This window comes from Artibeus jamaicensis, unplaced genomic scaffold (assembly GCF_021234435.1).
Source record: "Artibeus jamaicensis isolate MK-2021 breed Jamaican fruit bat unplaced genomic scaffold, CSHL_Jam_final contig_525, whole genome shotgun sequence".
Classification (NCBI taxonomy): Eukaryota; Metazoa; Chordata; class Mammalia; order Chiroptera; family Phyllostomidae; genus Artibeus; species Artibeus jamaicensis.
This window is the reverse complement of record NW_026521874.1, coordinates 10470175-10491560: the sequence shown is the minus strand read 5'-3', so window position 1 is coordinate 10491560 and position 21386 is coordinate 10470175. Positions and strand designations below refer to the sequence as shown.

The 21386-nt window shown below is 42.6% G+C and overlaps 1 protein-coding gene and 1 long non-coding RNA gene across 4 annotated transcripts in view; both read right to left on the bottom strand.

The window, feature by feature from the left end:
* Positions 1-5572, bottom strand: part of BICDL1 (BICD family like cargo adaptor 1) — a 77633-nt gene extending 72061 nt beyond the window's left edge. Inside the window, exon 1 of one of the 2 annotated variants that reach the window (XM_037156122.2) lies at positions 4319-5572. In XM_037156122.2, the coding sequence (XP_037012017.1) occupies positions 4319-4747 (429 nt within the window). In that variant the 5' untranslated portion in view covers positions 4748-5572. The remainder of the gene's footprint in view (positions 1-4318) is intronic. The other variant, XM_037156125.2, reaches the window with a different exon arrangement.
* An 8545-nt stretch (positions 5573-14117) lies between these two features.
* LOC119057412 (uncharacterized) lies at positions 14118-19474 on the bottom strand. Of its 2 annotated transcripts, none has more exons than XR_008392394.1 (3): positions 19406-19474; positions 15004-15233; positions 14118-14203 (listed from the first exon to the last, which is right to left on the bottom strand). It is a non-coding gene; the product is annotated as an uncharacterized LOC119057412 (long non-coding RNA). The 2 variants fall into 2 exon arrangements; XR_005084079.2 differs by lacking the exon at positions 19406-19474 and adding an exon at positions 19171-19291.
* Positions 19475-21386: the final 1912 nt, after the last annotated feature.

The window sequence follows — 21386 nt, the reverse complement described above, 5'->3', positions numbered from 1 at the left end:
ACAGTTCAATAAAGAGAAAAAGAGGAAAAATGTATCCAAACTATTAAGGCCACCAAAACAAGAAAAGTCAAAGAAACTGTCACAGCAAAGAGAAGACTAAATAGATGTGAAAACTATCAGTAAATGTAATGTGGTATCCTGGGTGGAATCCTGGAAGAGAGAGACATTGGGTAAAGGCTAAGGCAATCTAAATAAACTAAGGACTTTATTGATAATAACAGATCAGTATTCATTTCCTAATGGAAGCAAGTGTACCATACTAATGTAAGATGTTAATAATACAGGAAACAGAATACAAGGCACATGGAAACTCTCTTTCCCATCTTTCCAATTTTTCTGAAATTCTAAAACCATTAAAAAAGAAGAAGTTTATTTAAAACTCCAAAGAAATGAAAGCTAGTTATCATTAGCCTACCTAAAATTAGTTGTCATAGAAATGGATTTCTGCAAAGGACTGAAAAAGCAACACTATTCTCTCAAGTCCAGGATCTGGTTCTTGAAGAATACAAAGAAAAAAATACTTTTTTTTTTTTTAAGTGGACCAAGCACTGAATGCAAATAAGGACCCCTAGGTTTGCTTCCCTGAATCTACGACTGACTCTCATCAAGTAATCATTTTCATCTTACTTGTTTTGCCCTCTTTAAAAAAAAAAAAAAGAGTACTAGAATCATGAGACTTGGCCTAGGGCAGGGGGGAAGAAAAGTATTTGAGGGGAAAGACCACGTCTGCAGTAAGAGATGATTGACTCTCAACAGGAATGAAATAAGGGGGGGATCCTGGAATGAAAAAGGAGGGGATCCTATTAAAAAATGAAACATTTAATCTCTGAAGGAAAAAGTGCATAAATGCAAGTGACTATCATGGTTCATATTCCGGTGGGGGAGGAACCCTAAGGATCTAGTTGGCTACAAATGGGCTAATTGTAGATGCAAAGAAATAAATTTTTAAAGTGCCTTTAGAACTCGAAGCATGTGAAAATTTGATTGAGTGAATAAAATACAGGGTAGATAATTTAAGGATGGAAAAAAATGACCAAAACCTTAGTCTTTCAAGTTAATCTGAATCTTCATTTTAACTCTAAGGGATAATAGTATAGCTAAAAAATGTCTGTTAACCTTTAAACCATGAAAAACTTTAAAGAGTGTGCCATCAATAAGAGAGCAGCGCAAGATCAAATCTTTGTTTTAAATGACAAAACAAAACCTTGGATTGGGTACACACAACTGGAGAAATATTCAATAGGAACCACTGAATAGGTAGAAACGATCTTGAAAGTGGCCCTGAAGTTTGAAAAGTGCCAATGTCAAAGTAGTAAGGAAGCATATGGGACTAACACAAAGCCAGTCTCATTATTTAACGGTCAAGCCAACATTCATTCCCCCAGAATCCACTTTTTTTCTTTCAAACCAGCCTGTGAAAAAAAGTGACTCCACTGTGTGGCAGTTTGTGGAAAATTACAAATGCTTTTTAGGTAAGAAAAAAGCATTTGGATCTCTACCTCTAAATGTTTAACTTGATTGAAATTATAACAGAGTGGCTGTGTTAAACTTTAGAAAGTATTCATCTAAGCAGACGCTCTAAAATCGAGGCTGCTTAAAAAATATACAGTGGGGAAAACTCACTTGCAGGTGTCAAGTGAAATAGGCCCCTGTTAATTAGGTTTGTCACTCTCATATTAGCACTAAAAGAATTAACAAGCAACTAATGACAACACCTTTATATTTTTAAATGTATGTGTAGTTTAATAAAAAACTAAACACTTTAATGGTAATTTTTAAACATACCTAGAAGAAATAGTATAGCTGAACTCTCTATCACTCAGCTTCAGTAATGCTCATCATTTGGCTTTTTAAAAATAAACTTTTTAAAATTGTCATTTTAAAAATTATGGTAAAGTACAGCACTCTGCCTTTATCTGCGGTTTTGCATTCCACAGTTTCAATCACCCACGGTCAACCTTGGTCCAAAAATATTAAATGGAAAATTCCAGAAATAAACAATTGACAAGTTTTAAATTTTGCGCCGATCTGAGTAGCACGATGAATCTCTCACCCTCCCACTCTGTCCTGCCTGGGAAGTGAATCATCCCATTGTCCAGCGTATACACTCCCTGCCAGTTAGTCACTCAGTAGCCCTCTGGGTTATCAGATCAACTGTCTCAGTACTGCGGTGCTTGTGTGCAGCTAACCCTTATTTCACTCAGTAATGGCACAAAGCTCAAGAGTAGTGATGCCGGCAATGTGGAAACGCCAGAGAAGCTGGAAAGAGTTTACTCTAAGTAAAAAGGCGAAAGCTGTCGACTTCATTGTTCTGTTTTGTTATTAGTTGTTGTTAATCTCTTACTCTAATTTAGAATTTAAACTTTATCATAGGTATTTATGTACAGAAAAAAAACATAGTAGATACAGGGTTCGGTACTAACTGTGGTTTCAGGCATCCACTGGGGGTGTTAGAACATCTCTTCAGATAAGGGGGGAGGACGGTATACGTAATATAAAATTTACCATCTTAATTTTTAAGTGTTCAGGGGGGAGGACGGTATACGCAATATAAAATTTACCATCTTAATTTTTAAGTGTTCAGTAGTGTTAAGTACATTCACACTGCGGTGCAACCACCCTTCAGAAATTTAAAATAAACTTTCAACACTAGAGTTCCTATGCTGACCTGCAGAGGAGTGAAGATTTTTTAAAAAATAGTTCAAGAGCTTTAAACTATTTTATAAAGTCAAAAGTAATGTATCCTTTTACAATAGAACCTTTCCGAATTTTGGAATCTTTCTTCCTTTGTTGAAGAAATGCATAAAAGCTCCCCACGGAACCCAGGATGCATGTAACTGCACACTCGGGACTACTCTGAAATCTACCACTGATCACACTGACTGATAGGATGGTCCTTTTAAGTTTGCTGCCTCTTCAATCAAGTCCCTCAGTGAAGGAATTCCAAATCAAGTATAAATCTCTGCAGCAGTCCTTCTATATAGAGCCATGTAATCAAATCTCTTAAAAAAAAAAAGACAACCCTTTTATTTGTAGACCTCTACTTCAAGTGCAAATTCAACAATTCAATTCATTGGGCTGCTTTTTGGCAGTCTCCCTATAGGTTTCACAAACCACTTTTCAGAGAGGTATCTCAGGAGTTCATCGCCTGGCAGACCTAGTTAACAGGCCAACTGAACTGCGGGGCACTCACTGGTTTCCTTTTTTCTCCCTGATTTACTTTGGATATGCTTTTGGACTACAGACATACTTAAATCTTGTTATAGAAAAGTTTCGGAATCTACATCCTAACTGTTCAGCCAGCAGCAATGATACCGAACCAGACTAGGGTCAATTTCAGACCTTATTCACAACTGTACTATTTCTCTTGCGACTAATTAAAAAAAAACAAACAAAAAACCTAGTCGCAATCAAAGTGGTTAACAATAGTAAATGCACAGGCAGAAAAAGATAAGCTCCACTGCCATAGATGCCTCCCCTTTTAAAATCTAATTTTGAGAAATCCTGGTGTCCCATGCCACTTTCAAGACCCTTTTCTAGGTAAGGGCAAGAAATGGCAGGAATCTTACAGCTCCTTCGAGAGGTATTTATAACAATAGCTGAAGCAATATGGTTCTATTTGTCTGTCCAACTGCACATCCAATCTGTGAGACCCAGAGCACAGAAAAGGACTGTTTAAAGGCACACAGATACTGAGGTCCAAATTAAACCCACTCCTAACCGTCATATGCTGAGCCCGGCGTTGCCTGACTGCAGTGGGGCCCCATTTCCTAATCCCCGAGAATGTGAAAGCTATATAAAGCTCCTTTAAGGGCACTTGTTTCCCACAACTCTGAGCTGCCAGGAAGTTAAGACAAGGGCATCTGGAGGCCTTAACGCCCAGACTGGGAGGCTAACACCCTGATTAGGGATTAACTACTTCTCTGAAAACCTGAAGCATATTTCAAATGCTCCCCCTTTCTCATTTCTCTGGGTGCAGACATCACCTCAGTGCTGTATAAATTAGTCATACTGTAAGCGCTATTTTAGATACTGTGTACAGTACATATATGGAATGGCCCACAGTGGCTGGAGCTGCGCATGGACCCGTTTGTTGGAAACAGGGTGGGAAAGTCAGATGTATTCAATGGGCGCCCTGGTCCTATAATCCCAAACCCTCCATCCTACCCCCACCCTTCCAGGTGGTTTCCTGTGAGGTGGGTGAGCAAGGAAGGGATGGAGTGCGGTGGGGTGGATGAGTGATTCCCGAAGCTGCCCAGAGCCTAGCGGGTGCCTGAGCTCCCCCAACTTGCCACCCATCCCAGGGGGACATCCTCACCTCCAGTTTGTCTGTCAGCTCCTTGTGCATTTGTTCGTACTGCCGGCTCATGTCCTGGTTCCTCTCGAGCAGCGCCTTGCCCAGCCGGGCCGCCAACACCAGATCTTTCTCCTTTTGCCGGATCACCGACAGCAGCTCAGGGTCCTGGGCAGGCGGTGACTGCAGTTCGGCTCCCTCGGCCAGAGGCCCAGGCTCGGCCGGAGGCTGCTCCCCGGGGTCGGACGGCCGTTCCCCGGCCGCCAGCAGCGCCAGCTCCTCCTCTAACGCCAGTTCCAGATCCCCGGGGCCCCCGGGGAAGGAGACCAGGGCGGTGGCAGCTGGACTCCCGACTGCGTCTGTGGCCACGGTGGGCAGCTCCATGCAGCAGGCGCTGTCCGGCTCGGCGGGTGCTGAAGTGGGGCCGGCCAAGCCCAGGCAGAAGGCGGACATGGCCCGCGCGCGGAGCCCGCAGCTGTGCGGCCCGGCCGGCGCGCGCCAGGCTGCAGGGGGGAGGGGCCCCGCCGCACCACCCCGCGCTTCGCCTCTCCTCACGCCGCAGCACGCGCCCCCCGGGTCCCCGGAGCCCTGGGCGCGGCGCGCGCCGGCCCACCCCTCCCCCACGCCGGCGGCACGCGTCCCCTCCCCCGCCCCCTGCTCAACAGCTCGCTGCGTGCAGCGGAGGAGCTGGTGGCAAAGGGAAGGCTGAGAAAGGGAAGACTGAGGGACCGCAAAGCGGGAGGTGAGGTTTCGGGGATGGACGCCGCTGCCGCCGGGTTATCAGCCGCCCTGTTGCTGCTGCTGCCGCCGCTGCCACCGTCGGCCGGGCAGTGCTTCACGGGGCGGACTGTGCTCTGCTGTTGCTTCGAAGCTGGCTGCTGCTGCTGCTGCTGCCGGCGGCCGCTCTGTGCAGCCGCGCTCCATGTCCCTCCGTTCGGCTGCAGCCCCAGCAGCAGCTGCTGCGGCGGCGGCTGCTGGCGCCGAAGCGGCGGCTCCACATTGCGCGCCGCACAGCCCGGCGAGCTCCTTCCTGCCTCCCTCCGGCTCACTGGGCCACCGCACCCCGCCCCGGGCTTCCGGCCGCACCCCCTGTCCCCGCCCCTTGCCGGGCCCGACGCGCGGGCACCTGTTCACCGCGCCCGCGCTGGATTCGCCAGCTTGTGGGTCTCCTCAGCGGCGCCCAGGTGGCGCCGGAGGCCTTAACCCCTGCCCGGCCTCACGCAGGGGGCGGCGGGCGACTGCGCGCGCGCCGCCAGCACAGGCGGCTGGCACACCCTCAAGGCTCCCGTGGGCTCCCTAGAGCGACCACGCCCCGGGCCGCACGTCCACCTCGGGGCGTGGCCCCGCCCCCAGCACGCTCACTTTGGGGTGTTGCCCCCTCTCACCTTCTAGTGCTAGCCTCCTCCTCCCGTGGGAGCAAGGCCCCGCCCCGCTCTCCTTCTCACCTCTGGTCAAGGCCCCGCCCTGGCATCCCTCCCACTTTGGGGGTGGGGCGTATCTCAAAATTTGGTGGTGCTCCTTGCTGTCGCGGCCTCTTAGTTGGCCTTCAAGGGGACTGGGGACATTTTTCCAAGACAGGTGACCAAGACCCGAGGGAGGCTCGCGGTCACGGAATTTAGGGCCTGGGGCCCCACGGGAGCTAAGCAGTCAGGAGTGGGAGCCCTAGAGAGCCGTGAAAAGGGATGATGTTTCAGAAACCCAGCATCCTAATGATGATGACTCAGGGATATAAGGGACCAAAACCTCGGAAGAAAGGAGTTATGTTGAGAAATAACAAAAAGCACTGCTCACAGAGGAGAATATGGAGTAAAGAATGTCCCTAATAATAACTTCTGTTTATTTGGCATTTAGTACACGCCAAGTTTGGTGTTAAGTGCTTTATACCCATTACTTTATGAAGTGGGCACCATCACTCTCCCCATTTTACAGAGCAGAAAACTGAGGCCTCGAGAGATGGAGTCGTCTGTCCGGGTGATTACAACAGGATCAGATGCAGGCAGGCTGACTCCAGGGTTCAGGTAAATTATCTTTCTTGACTCTCTTCACATATGAGAAGTCTTGGGGAAGATAAGTAGTAATTTGTGACCAAGGCGGCCTGCGTCGATATAGAAGGTGGTGCTAGGGAAGCATCTGCAATGATCAAAAGGACTGAAGAGCCTACTTGGGTGATTGCTCTGACCTCACTGGTGATGGTCTGCCTGCTACGTTCAGAAACTGTCCTGTCCAAAGCTGGGATTGGTCCCTATTCTTTCCCTTTCCTCCTGGACAACAAGCCCCTTTTGAGTTAGATCATACCTAGACTCTTTTCATCACAGTGAGAGGGAAATTTCAGGACAAGAGGCTGAAATGGGTCAGATGGTTTCTCATGGCTTTTATTCTTTATTAAAGTCAGAGCCTGCTAGCCCTGGCTGGATAGTTCAGTTGGTTAGAGTGTCCTCCCCATAGGCTGAGGTTCGACCCCTGGTCAGAGGATCAACCAATGAATGCATTAATAAGTGAAACAACAATTGACCGATCTCTCTCTCTCCCTCTCTCAGTTCAAAAAAAGCTCAGAGCCTGCCAATTTTTAGATATATACATCACTTTCTACCCTCAAACTGAAGGTGAGAATCTGGAAGGTCCTAAAACCCTGGGGCTGGTCTTGTCCACTTGTTGATTGGAAAGGAGACAGACAACAGAGGGTTCCCACATCAGTCTCCGGGCTGAATGTTGGAAGCTGACCGTGGTACCATTCCAGGAATGGGTGGAGTGTTCTAATACTTTTTTAATGCTCTCTTGAGCAGAACTGTGAGACCTTTCATCTTTTTTGATCAGATAAGGACAGGTTCTCCCTAATCTATTTATAGAGACACACAGATCGAGAGCAAACAATTCCTAGCCAAATGGAGTTTCAGTTTTTATTTTTCCTTGATCCAGGCTTACAGCCCATCCTTCCAAAAAGGTCTTTGGCCTGCTTTTCTTGAATTCAGTGCTCCTACTCTATATTAGACTTACTTTTTACTGTGAGAATGAACGATCACAGTGCTAACTCTAGCTCCTGAAGAGATCCTTCCTCATAATGAATGTCCCACTGCCTAACCCGACTGGGAAGTGACCATTTTCTGTTGTGTCCAGTTCCCCTAAGCACTGTCTTCCTGTGAATAATCAAAGGAGAGCAGCCCAAGTTTGGAGAACTACTTAGAATAGTGATTCTTATACTTTTTAGTCTCAGACACTGTTTATGCTCTTAAAAATCATTTAAGATCTCAAACTAAACCTTTAGTTTATATAGGTTTAGGTAGTCATATTTGCCATATTAAAATTCACTGATAAAACCGTGGCTGGTGTGGCTCAGTGGATTGAGTGCCCGCCTGTGTGAACCAAAGGGTTGCTGGTCCGATTCTCAGTCAGGGCACATGCCTGGGTTTCGGGCCAAGTCTTCTGTTGGGGGTACGCAAGAGGCAGCTGCTGGATGTTTCTTTCACACATCGATGTTTCTCTCCCTCTCTTTCTCCCTCCCTTCTCCTCTCTCTAAAAATAAATAAATAAATAAATAAAATTAACGGATAAAATACTATTTTGTTTTAAAATACTTATAATAAACCTATTACATATTAACATCACGTGTTTTAATGAAAAACCACTATATATTCCCAAAATTTAAAAAAATGAACGAGAGGAATCACATTATTTTTCACTTTTGCAAATCTCTTCATATTTGGTTTAATAGTCAAAAAACTGGATTTTTATATCTTCTTTTCCATTCATGTAGTGACACTTTGAAGTATATACAGGAAATCTGGCCTCACAAAGATGTGGTTGGGGAAAAAAAGAATATTTTGGTAGCCTTTTGAAATCATTGTGAATATTTTTTCTTTGCCATTATGCCAAAACTCGACAAGTGATAGCTTCTTAAATGTTAATTGCAGCGTGAAACCTAAAACCATATCAAGGAAATTTATTGATCTATCTTTCACTTAGAATGGATATTTTATCCATGCATGATAAATTCTGTAACAATACGTATTAGTCATTTTGAAAATATCAGTTCACTAAGTTATACAGATCTTCCAAATATTGTCACATGTCATTATATTTTTTAAAATCACATTCATTTATGTCACCATTGATCTCACCGAAAAGTCTTTATTGGCAAACTGTCAAGCTCACTGATGCAGATAGGAGTTTTCCAAAATTTTTTTTATTTCCTCTTAAAAGCTCTAATTTTACCACTGGCAACAATATTGTCATTGTTTTCCTTGAAGTGACAGGCTCGCTTCATTTATCTTTGAGAAAATGTCTACCAAATACTCAAGTCTGAATACCAGAGTTTGTCAATCATCCTTTTTTCTTAATTTTACTTTTTATTTTTATATATTTAGAGAGAAGTGGGATGGGAGGGAGAGAAACATTGATGTGAAAGAGAAACATCAGTCTGTTGCCTCTTGCACATCTTATGGGGACCCTGGGGCCAAAACCCAGACATGTGCCCTGACCGGGAATCAAACCAGCCATCTTTTGCTTTGCCAGATGACCCCCACCCACTGAGCCACACTGGTCAGAGCATGTCAGTCATTCTTCAGTAAAAATGGTGTTCTATGAAAACCATGGCTAGTCAGCTCATAATTTAAATGGTAGTACAAGTGTTTTTAATATCTCAAGACAACCATTGTGCAATAGTTAGCTTTGCAGCCAAAGTGCTTTATGGGTTCTTCTCATGGAATATTAAAAAGATGTGTATGGAGGGGTGAGGATTTAGTAAAAGTACTGTTATCATCAGGTACATTCTTAACTGAAGCTAGCTTTGTTTTCCCTATGTAAGCACACAATAGTGAAGAATAACATGTCTGTCATCATCATCATCATCATCATAATGCTAATGAATCAGTAGTGTTACCCACCATTGCTTTGGCACCATCGGTGCAAATGTCCACACAGTGCAAAATGAAAATAGTATTAGGTCATTAGTGTTATGAAATTAGTTACACTATTATTAATAAAATTAGAATTTCTATTATTGCAATGATTATGAAAACAGCGTTTATAGACATCGTGAAAGGCATTTTGGGGACCTTCAGGAGTTGGTAAACCACGGCCATTTAAGACCATTAGGTCAGCCTTGAGATAAGAAGAATAAATAAGTACCTGCCTACTTGAAAATTAGTGCCAGGGCTTAAAACTCAGCAAAGCAAAGTTATGAAAACCCTCAGGCTTCTAAGTAGCTTATTGTTTAGTTTATTCTGCTTCCTACTAGAGTAATAGCTAAAAATACATGTAGCTTTTCATTTTTTAAATTCTCTATATGACATCTCATTTAATTCTCATAATAACCCTATAATGCTAGTATGTAACCCCAATAAATATATTACTTGATATTATTGTGCTGGTGCTTTAGGCCTGACTAACTCTTAACTACTATGCACCGATTCACATTTTTGTCATTTGCATATTCCTTTAAATATATTTGCATTTAGTGATACCTGGATATCCTGGTTGAACTTGGATATGACCAATCATAACATACTATGGATGGATTTCTACATAAGTGCTGTTATATCAGTAAGGGCAAGACGTAGAATGTTCCTTCTAAGAAATCCTATTTCCGAATATGACAACACTTATTGAATTTCTCCAAGTTGTTTTATTAACAACTTGATCTGCAAAACCTGGAAAGTGTAAAAGACAAACTATTCTCCAGAAAATTTGTTTTTGAAAAGTCAAGTGTTGAAGAAGCATGAGGAGCTGGCAAAACATGTGACAAGACAGTTCCACGCTTGGTATTTTCATTCAGTGATTAGCAGGGTGTGTGCATTTTTTTAAGTTGTATATTTTATTTATGAACTACTGCTGGGAACATAAAATTTTCTCAAATGTTACCCAAAAGCTTTTTATATTTTTTGGAGATGAATCGATTCAATATTTTGCAAAATATGGTGCGTACAGCCCTAGTGATTCTCAATTTGGTTTTCGAGGGAAAAACATTAATTTCAGTGGCTGGTGTTCACCGGCGTTGGCCTTTAGCAGACACCTTGTTCTGCCTGGCATGGGGCTATGCTTTTTCTGGTACCCATCAGGGTGCCCCAGCTCACCCTGCTGGGACCCCTTCCCAGTCTCACCTAAAATGCAGCGGCCCATACCCCACTCTCGTTTTCCCCAGACCATAATTATGCCTAAGTGTTTACCTCCAACCTCACCATTTCCTTACCCTGCCAAGCTCCTTGTTTCTCTCAGTGCCTGGTATACCTGACTCTGTCAAAGTCTCATCTTGCCCCCAACCACACCCGTGAGTCCCTCCCCCTCAGTTTCTGGCCCTTTCCACCACCATTTCTGCCCATCTTTTCTCTTCCAGGCGAGAGTTTCCTTCTCCCAAAAGCATTTGCTTAACACCTCAGGTCTGGCTGCCTTTTTAATCTGTATCCATTATTTTCTCACTGCTTAGAACATACTCATGAGTGTTCAGGTCCAGACCCAGCTCTCCCTTACCAGGCGTTTCCAGTCCTTCCCCTTTTACTGATCAAGAGCATGGGCTCTGGTGCCGGACTCCCTGGGCTGGAATCCCTGTTCTGCCACTTATGACTTGGGTGATCTTGAATCTCTGTGCTTCAGAATCCTGCTTTACGATATGAGGATAATAATAGTACTTACCTAATAAGGTCATTATTAAGGCAAGATTTCATATATCTAAAGCACTTAGAATGACGCATGCATGGCGCACAGTAGGTACGATGTGTGTGTGTACGATAGATTAAGTACGTAACAGAACTGAGCACACAGATCTCTCTCCCCCTCTGAGACCATGATCTTTCCTAACTTTTACATCTGTCTTCCTTTCCCTTGTAAATAAATTAAAATAAATTTACTAAGTTAAAAATGAGTCAACTCAAACAAAAATGGTAAATAATAATATAGGCGGCATTGGGTATGGGAAAACCATGATGGTGGTGTGCAAATGACTAAGATTGGTGGATGGCAGAGTTACTGCTGAGTGGCGATCTGGAGTTCCTGGGTTGGATCGGACATTGAGCATCTGTGTGCATTTGTGCAAAGCATTCAATGTGCTTGGACTTTGCTTGGTTTCTTCATCTTTATGTTAAGAGGTTGGGCTGGATGATCATCCTTCATCACCTAAGCTAGTGGTTCTCAACCGGAGTTGATTTTGCCCCTTGGGAACATTGGGCAATTATCTGGAAACATTTTTGGTTGTCACAGCTGGGAGGAAAGGTTGCTATTGGCATCTAATGGGTAGAGGCTAGAGATGCTGCTAAACATACCACAATGCCAGGACAGCCCCACAGCAAGAATTGTATGATCCCAAATGACAGTAGTGCTGAGATTGAGCAACTGTGATCTGACATGACAGGCTGCTTCAATTTGACCACTGGTTTGTTGCCTAAAAAGAATATAAATGGGCTATACACAAGGCAGTCTATGATGGGAGCCCAAGCATGCTTTTGGCTGCTTCTAGGAATTCCCATTGGGAAACCAGCCCATAACAGAGCCATACCACTTAGGCAGACAAACAAACAAACAAACAAACACCTTTTGTTTTGAGCTCATTTTCTCCCAACATTGATTACATTGCTCCTCACTCTCCCCCTCCCTCTTTTAATGCTTTGGCTGTTTCCTTTGCCCAAATTCATCAGAAAATTACTGCTTTATGCTCTAGAGTGGGTTATTTTTTGTCCTTCCACTGCCCACACCTAGAAAGATTTGTGATTTAATTTTCTCTGTGTTCACATCTTTCTGCTTCTTTTCAATGATCTTGGCCCTGAGAACACCACTGATGTGTTTTGCTATATATATATATATATATATATATATATATATATATATCATTTATCTGAAGCTATATTTAAACATTTCTTAGTTTTATTTCACTTCAAGAATTACTCATTTGTTATGTCTTGTTCTGTCTGCATCACATTCTGGTTTAATCTGTTGGCAGGCAAGTTTTTATATGTATTGATACTGCTCATACTATCACCGTTTCTTAGGTGAATTTCCCTTTTTTTTTTTTTTTAGTTTTGTCAATTTCAGTGCAAACTGATTGTATAAATAGTATATCATCCAGTTGTCAGGACAACTGAAAACTTTTGCCTTATAATCTATTTTTCATATGTGTTATCATTGCTATTACTATCCTTCTGGCTCTTGGTAGAAATAAGTTTTTATTGGTGATGAAATATTTTTATGGGTGAATTAATTTTTTTAAGTTCCTGAGTTCTAATGAAATCCAATGGATTGTACAGTTATCAGGGCAGTTGGCCAATATTTATTGAGTAACTAATAGAAGTTGGTGTGAGTTTGGTATTAGCATTACATAAGACTTTTAGCATTTATAAAAACATAATCCCTATCCTCAAGGAGTATTCCATCATTGATTGTGTAAGGGAGTGTGGTCGAACAAGCCCATTATCAGGTGGCTTGTCAATAGCTCAACCGGAGGAAATATATTGTAACATAGTGGTTAAGAATGGTTTCTAGAGTAAGACCCAATTTCAAGTTGAAGCTCCCTCAGTTGCTAGCTGAAGGGCAAGATAGTTAACCTCTCTGACCACCAGACATCATTTAAGTAAATAATTTTGTTCGCTAATGTGTTCTTAAGGCATAGCGTACTGCCTATAGTAGAGTATCAATGCCTTGATACATTTTTACGATGAATGAATAATGTATGTAAAGCACTTAGCACATTGCCTAGCATAGTCGGTGCTCACTTGGTAAGATGTTAGAAAAAACACCTTGATCTCAGAATGCTGGTGTTGTCACCTGCTAACATGGTCTATGGGGTTGGTATGAACCTCTTTCTTTATTCAGAACATTTATTCTATGGACGGTGTGGTGTTAGATCTTATGCAGGAAACAAAGATGTATATGCTATGAACTTGCTCTAAAAAATTTACAATTTAATAAAGTGTAGAAAACCTAAACAGAAATAACTATCATTCTAACCAGTATTGAATTACATTTAACAGTATATTAAATGCCTTATAAATTATGCTATGTATGGTTCGGAATTCAGAGAAGGGAGTTTTTAGCAGATATGGTGGCATGATACTAAAAGTCTATGCGATTTTTATTACGCCTGTGAGATGGCAATTCTAAACAACGTCAGTGGCAGCATAATGTCACTTCCCCCCTTGGTACACCACTGACATTAGTTGACAAAGTTGATCAAGGAGCACTTCCTGAAGTTGGCTAGTGAAGTACATAGGGGGTTCCATGGACAAAGATGGAAGGCAAGCAAGAAGAGGGAACAGCTTCTCCAAAGATGCAGGGGCCCAGAAGTTGTGTTGAGGGACCAGCAAAAGGTGGGGAGAATGAAGTTGTGAAGACAGGCAGGTTGGCATCGGCTCGTGGAAAAAGAAAAGATGCTATTTTTGAAAATTAAAACTTAAAGTATTCTCTACAATAAAATTAAGTTGATATAATTCTTCTTTTTAAAGCATTCTTTACATTTTTATTTATAACACGCAATTGACCAATTAGATGATACATATATCTGTGGATTAAAAAAAAAAAAGGTGCCGTTTATTGAGTGCCTACTATGAGCAGCCAAAGGACTGGCCAACATTATCTTGTTTAAATCTTATCACAGTCCTCCCTGATGGGTATTATTACTCCCATTTCATAGATGAGGAAACTGAGGTTCCGAGCAATTAAGGGTCTCTGGTCCCCCAAACCCCGTAACTAAGAGAGGGCAGGGTTGAGATTTGAACAGAGTTCAGATTGCTTATAAAACCTTGGTCTTTCTACCTACCTAGCTTTGAATGCTAAGCCAAAGACAATGAAGAGTTTAAAACCATGAAGCGATCCACATAAAGCTGTACCTCAGCAAGATGAATCTGGTGCTGGTGTTAAGGATGAACCACAGGGGGGAGGAAGTCAGGAATCAGGGACCAATTATGATGCTGCTGGAAGATGGAAGTTATGCTGGAAATGGAAAAAAGATTTCAGAGAGGTTACAAAGAAAGTATCGCCAGGACTTGGAGACTGATTGGATGTGGGGGAGCAAAAGTGAAGAGAAAGGAGGTGCAGATGCGCCTCTGAGGCTACTGCCCTGGACAACAGAATGACAGTGCAGTGGCCAGAACAGGAAGCCCAGAGACAGAGAGGTGATTGCGCAGCGAGGTCCTTGGTTTGGCTATGGCCAAGGACAGCTGGCCTATATATACAGAGACCTAGGACAAGCATGGAATCAGTATAAATACAGCAATTATAAGAGTGAATTGTTGATGAGATATTGATCAGGGATTGTATTAATGGGTTTGAAATGGAAAAGTTTCCTTATCTGGAAGAAAGCTTCTTAAAGAGAAACTGTAATGAATGGAGAAAGGCTAGAAAATTTGACAGGAGGGGAAATGTTGTTCTCTGTGTTTGGAAAAGCATCGGTGAGGGCCTGGCAGTGGGAAACAGAGCTAAACATGGCCCCGTGCCTGTGGAAATAGAAGTGTCCCTCCTTTATTGGTGTGACCATAGGGGAAGTGACCATTCCCCATCTCCCCAGATTCTCATCTGTAGCAAAGCACATTGGGCTTCTCTTCCTGACAGCCCACTCCACCCCCAAGTCCCAGTCTAATAAAAGAAGGGATTAGGGAGAGAAGCAGGCCCCCTTGACGGGTTTAGAAAATAATTGTACAGAAGAAACCTCTGTGCATGTTTTATTATACATTTACATTTACAAAAATCAAGAATTTGCAAAGGCTTATAGTGAAGAAGACAAACGAAATTACCTATTAAAAGAAGAGAAGGTGGCAAGGACTCAAAAACTGATCCCAGAATTTAATTGAAGAAGAACCAAGCAATACATCAAAGGTATAAATCTACATTTCCCTGGGGTCTCAATGGAAGGATTCCGCTTCTTCTTCATTTTTTTTAATTTTAGTAAGTGGGTCAGAAAACTACTAATTCTGTAATGATTTTGTTCGGCTGCATTCAGCCGGTACATTCGTTTCTTGTGGATCTGAAAGAAAAAAACACCCAAGATGATAAAAAATGATATCAACCCAGTGTCAAACTGCTTTGTTTATCAATCATGAATACTGTGTTTTCATGATTGAAAGTCTGTCCTTTTAATGAGCAAGGAGTGACAATATTGTTTGTGCTTTTATTTTGAGATGCTGTGTCCTATGTTGTGCAACGCTAGGTATGGCTGATACAGTGACATCACAACACAGCGAGTCTCAAACAGAATGAAATTCAATAGGCAAACTGCTGCACCAAACCAAGACAAATACAGAAGCTGCTATATGGGTTTGATGGAAGCAGAGCTCAGGTTTAAAAACGGTATATAAGCTATGGTATATAAGCTAAGGTATAAGCTATTAATTAGCATGAAGGGTTTTTTTTTTCAGTTTTGGTAAAATACACATAACAAAATTTACCATTTTAACCATTTTTAAGTGTATAATTCAGTGCCATTGAGTGTGTTGACACTGTGGTGCTACCATCCCTGCCAACATCCCCAGAACCGTTTGTTTTGCAAAACTGAACGTCTGTACCCGTTACTCAGCAACTCCCCATCTCTCTTCTCCCTCTAACCCCTGGCAACCCTTGCTGTGCCTCTGTCTCTGTGAATTTGACTGTTCTAGGCACCTCGTATGTGGAATCATACGGCATTTTTGTCCTTTTGTAACTGGCTTCGTTCACTGAGCATGATGATGTCCTCGAGGTTCATCCATGTTGTAGCATGTATCAGAATGTCCTTCCTTTTTAAGACTAAGTAACATTCATTATCCGTACACGCCACACTTTGTTTATCCAGTCATCAGTTAATGGCCGCTGGAACTGTTTCCACCTTTTGGCTATTGTGAATAATGCTGCTGTGGACATGAGGATACAAGTATCTCTTCAAGTTCTTACTTTCAATTATTTCGAATATACATCCAGAAATGGAATTGTCAGATCATATGGCAATTCTATTTTTTAAGTTTCGAGGAATCTCCATATGTTTCCCATAGCGATGGAGAGCTATTTTTAAGTCATCTGACATTGAGATGCATTTATTCATTCATTCCTTCACTCTCATTCTTTCAACAAACATTACTGAACACTTGCCTTATGTAATGACTGCATGCTAGGCATTATGGAGTTTATAATTAGGACTAATTTGGTGGTATAAAAGAGCTCTATAAAATAAATATACAATGTGTTACTCCTAAGCCAAAGCAAGGCTTGAGTTTAGGGGTTCAACACAATTTTAAAAATTTTGGCCTATCAGAAGAGAAGTTGGTCATTGAGAAGCATAGAAAAAAGAGCATAACAGGGTGACTATCAGAAATCGTACTGAAAAATATTGGTCAGCAACCGAGTTCTAGTATTACAGACTCACTGATGAGGCTATCCCAAGAAGGGAAGAGTGTGGCTAAAAAACTAAGTGGAGGGAATTTTTTTTTAGCTCATTCATCTAGTTCTCTTGGTTCTAATTATATGCCCTTTAAAGCTGTGTTCTGATTGCAATTTGGCTTCTTTGCCTGCGAAGGGAGAATGCTTTTAGTCATGCCAACCTCAGCATCGTGGCCTTTTGAGAATTTACATTTCTCATCATAAATTAATACTTGGGCATCTTGGTGTTGAACACTGGCCTTATTGAGCTCTAATCAATGTTAGCTTAATTCTAAAACATTATGCTGCTATGGATGTGCCAGCTAAATCAAATTTCTAAGCCTTTTAGGCCATAGACCAGACAACTGTGTCTCAGAGCATCTATGGCCTGTTCCCTTATCTGAAAATGGAGATTAAAAGCAGTACCTACCTCACAGAGTTGTTGTAGTGATTAAATAAACTCTTGTGAGGTGTTTGGAACAGTGCCTCACACATCATAAACACTATATAAGTGTTGAGTCTTGTTATCGGTGGGAAATTACCTATGAGGTTTCTTGGCAGACCAAGTCTGACCTCACAGAGCCCTGTGCTTCTTTTCTACTGGAATCTGCATGACTCTTATTTTCCAAATGCAAGCAAGGTTGTGAAGGAGTCAGCTCTGGTTGTATTCTTACCTCTTCCTTTGCTGCCTCTCCCTCTACTTCGAAGCACTGCGCACCCTCAGAGTTCTCTACCACGGAGAAACAAAGCCAGCCCCCCACCCCAGGCAGTACCCCAAGCTCTGGCCTTCACATAACCCAGCTTGCAAGTCCCTGGCAAGGTTACTGTAGCCAATATGAAAAATTTATCGCCCAATTAAGTCATGACTGATAATGGCTATGAATTACACACGCATCCATTTTAACCTTCCTGGAAATTTATTGCCAATATCCAAAGGAATGCTCTCAAATTGTAGAATTTAATGGACTGAGATTGGCCAATAAGAGAAGCACTTTGGGGTCACATAGGCCTATTTGGTGCCCCTTTTCAGGTCTATTGTTTTCTCTACTGTACCTTTAAAGAATTTTGGGCCCATTACAGAAAGAAAGCTGCTTTTGTGTGAACTCAAGGGGTTTTATAAGACTTGCAAGATTTTGAGCGAGACGTGGGAAATTCTTGGGCTAAATTAGGGGTGTCAGGTGTGGGTGAGTTGCTGAATAGTAATTATAAGGGCTGGGGTAGGAGAGTGACATGAAATGATGCTGATCGGAGCCTGGGACAGACCCTGACTATTTCTTTTGGTGCATACGAGGCTGATCCAGGGGACCTGAGCAAGGAGATGAACCAGCTGCATTTAGCTTTGCTCCTTTCTAGTTATGAGCCAATATATGACACCAACACTAGTATACATTTCAGAGAAATCACAAAATTTGCTTAAACAGTTGGTAAATAGAACTTGCAAAAAAAAAAAAAAACCCTTCAGTGAGCCGTGGCTAGTGTAGCTCAGTGGATTGAGCATGGGACTGTGAAACAGAGGGTTGCTGGTTTGATTCCCAGTCAAGGCACATGCCTGGGCTGCAGGCCAGGTCCCCAGTGGGGGACACATGAGAGGCAACCACACATTGATGTTTCTCTCCCACTCTTTCTCCTTGCCCTCTCTCTAAAAATAAATAAATAAAATATTTTAAAAAACCTTAGTGAATAGAATTATTTAACCAGAGATAAGTAATAATATGTCCTGTGTTGTTTTCCTGAATGTGGTTGCACAATGATTCTGTGCTTTAAATGACTTGCCTGATGTTTGTTTCAACAAGAAAAAGAAATTGGCCAAAAATAAAAAAAGGAAGAAAGGATACAAAACAAAAAAAGCCCAGTACATCTCTGACTTTCTCAGTAGTTCTCCCTTTAAACACTGACCAAAACATGGACAAATTTAAAATTCTCTTTCCTTTGTTCCCTTCAGCAAAGATGATATCATCTGCGATTTTTAAAAGAGGCTTCACTAGTAAACACCGAGAGTACCAAAAGCAAGAAAAGAAAAAAGCCAAGGTAAAAAAAAGAAAACAATAAATAAATACATTTGAAAAAAATGGGGCTATCTCAAGACAGTTACCAACTCTAGTTAGCCTACAGCTCACTAAACAGTGAACCATAACAAATGTAATTGTTAGAGTTGATCAGTTTTTTCAGAACATGTTCTTGGGAGCATCTAGCATAGTCATCTAGTATTATTTTGAATGATGATTAAGAATGAGCCTTTTGTGGTAGGAAGCTCTTCCTGTTATTTACTTTTTAAGCCACCTTTCCAACCACAGTACTACAGTTTTGCTTATTTTAGGAAGTATGCATACAATTTTGCCATTAACGTATTCAGTTTCAATTATCTGCTCGCAGGCAGTTCTGTGTGGGTGAGTTGCAGATTTGAGAACTTCCTTAAGAAAACGAATTCTGAATTTTAAGTTTCCTTTGATCACTTTCCCGTTTTAGCTGGCTACCTGGGGTGAGGAAAAGCTCAAAAGACATATGATGCCGCCTTTGACTTTTAATTTGAGTTGTGCAGATTGGATTTAACTTTAATAAACATAGAAGAAACGAACCCTTGGGTGTATGCGTTGGTCCGAATTTGTAATTTGTAGACAAGAAGCCCAGGTTGTCCTTCAAAATTAGTAGAGAATGCACTTTTCATTCTTGCTGCTTGAGAGCTCAGGCATTGCTTATCCCAAGTCTCCCGCCAGGCCAACAGAATGATGTCCCGTTAGATTCTGGGCAGTTTTCTTCAACTCCACCCAACCTCCACCTTTGAGTGCCTCCCCCTCCTTTGTCGACCCCTACCTTTCCCTCATCATCACGGATACCCCCACAACCTTCAGCATGCAGAAATGAGCTGGCACCCTGCTAGTCTCTTAGCTTTTTTTTTTCCATCATAGAGACTGTTTTTCAAAGTCCTGTTTGTGATTAACTAACCTTGGTGGTTAGGATAACAAACGGTGGAGCAGTTTAAGCAGCATGTGGGAAATTTCCTTTACAGATGGTTTATTTCTCTTTGGTGGGAAAACCAGAAACTCTTGGATGGCATACATTTGCTTATAATTAATCATGGGCCAGGTTTGGTGGATGTCAACCGGACCCTACCACAGTGTTCTGATTTGGAAGAGTTATCTCCTGCCGAAGATAGTAGGTAGTGCATCCTCGCTTCTCTCTGAGCCTAGAAGGAATCCAGCCAGCGAGAGAGAAGCCCATCTTGGACAAAAACAGCTTGGCTAAAACATCCTAGATCTGGCTTTGTATCCAAAAGAATTAAAAGCAAGGTATAAAGCTATATTTGTATATCCATGTTCATAGCAGCATTATTCACAATAGCCAAATGGTGGAAGCAACCCTGGTGTCTATTGATGGATGAATGGGTAAACAAATGTGATATATTCACACAGTGGAGTGTTAGTCAGCCTTATAAAGGAAGGACATTTTGATATATACTATAACATAGGTGAAACTTGAGGACTTCCGTTTAGTGAAAGAAGCCAGTCTCAAAAAGACAACTATTGTATGATTCCACTTATGTGAGGTACCCAGAATAATCGAATTTCTAGAGACAGAAAGTAGAATGGCGGTTGTCAGGGGCTTCGGAGGAGAGGGAAGAGTGAAAAGTTGTTTAATGGCCAGCTATAGTGTTTCAATCATATAAAATGCAGACGTTCTAGAGACTGGTTGTATAACACTGGATATACTTAACTATGCTGAATCGTACTCTCAAAAATGGTAAAGATGGCAGGTTTTATGTTATATGTATTTTACTGCAATCGGGAAAAAAGAAATCCTGGAAAGAGGAGTCCGTGAGAAGCAAGTCTGCTGATGAATTTGAGACTGTGACAGGGAGGAACAAGTTGGGCCCTCGATACAGATGGGGATGTTGTGGTTGGTGCTGCCCCATCCCCCCTTGGGGACTGAAGGACGCCTGCCCCAGCTTCTGCGACTGCTCCTGGCTGACACGCCACAATCCCACAGTCACAAGCCCTCAGCTGTCAGTTCTTTGCGGGAATTGCCCTCTGCTGAAGAAAGCCATCTTGCTCAGCGTCATACCCACTTCCTCAGGGCAGCCTGCATCCAAGAAGATGTCAAGTCAGGGGCAAAAAAGGTGCGGTCCTCTCACCCCAGTCAGAGACAGCTCTGAAGGGTGCGCCCAACTTCAGAGCTCAGCTCTGAAATCTCGTTGCAACTGTATCAATCACAACTTCTCCATCCCTCCCAGCTGGCTGCCTTTGCCTCCCCGGGGGTGTGGATGCTGCGAGCTCTCTCTAATCAACTTCCTGCATGCTCAGCTATAGCAACTAGGGTCTGGATCACATCAGCTGAGATACCAACGCCAGCAGAGGTGGTAGCTGAGGCTGAGATGAATCCAGAATGTGTAGTGGACAAGGGAACTGATGAATTATCAGTTGCAGCCTGGAGACCAGCTGCAACGGGAGGGGCTGTAGGGGCTGTGGCTCACCCCACTCCTCCAGCCCTGAGCTCTCCCTCCAGAAGAGTGGCCCGTTGGAGCCCTGGAGCAGCCGGTCCCTGAGCGTCAGTAGAGGCGTGGATCCAAGAAGAGCTTCAAGTAGGCTCTGGCAGACCCGGGAGATGTGCCCTTCAGATCCCTCTTCAAGGCAGCATTTGTTACTCCGCTGCTAAGAGTGTGGTCAGCAGCCAGCCTCCAGCCGTGACTCCTTCAGGGTCAGCCTTGCCTGATTCTTCCTGGGCAGCTGCATGGGGTTTAGAAGAATGAGGGCACGTTCGAGACGTCTGTTCTGTCCTAGAGCTTCCTGCCAGGTTG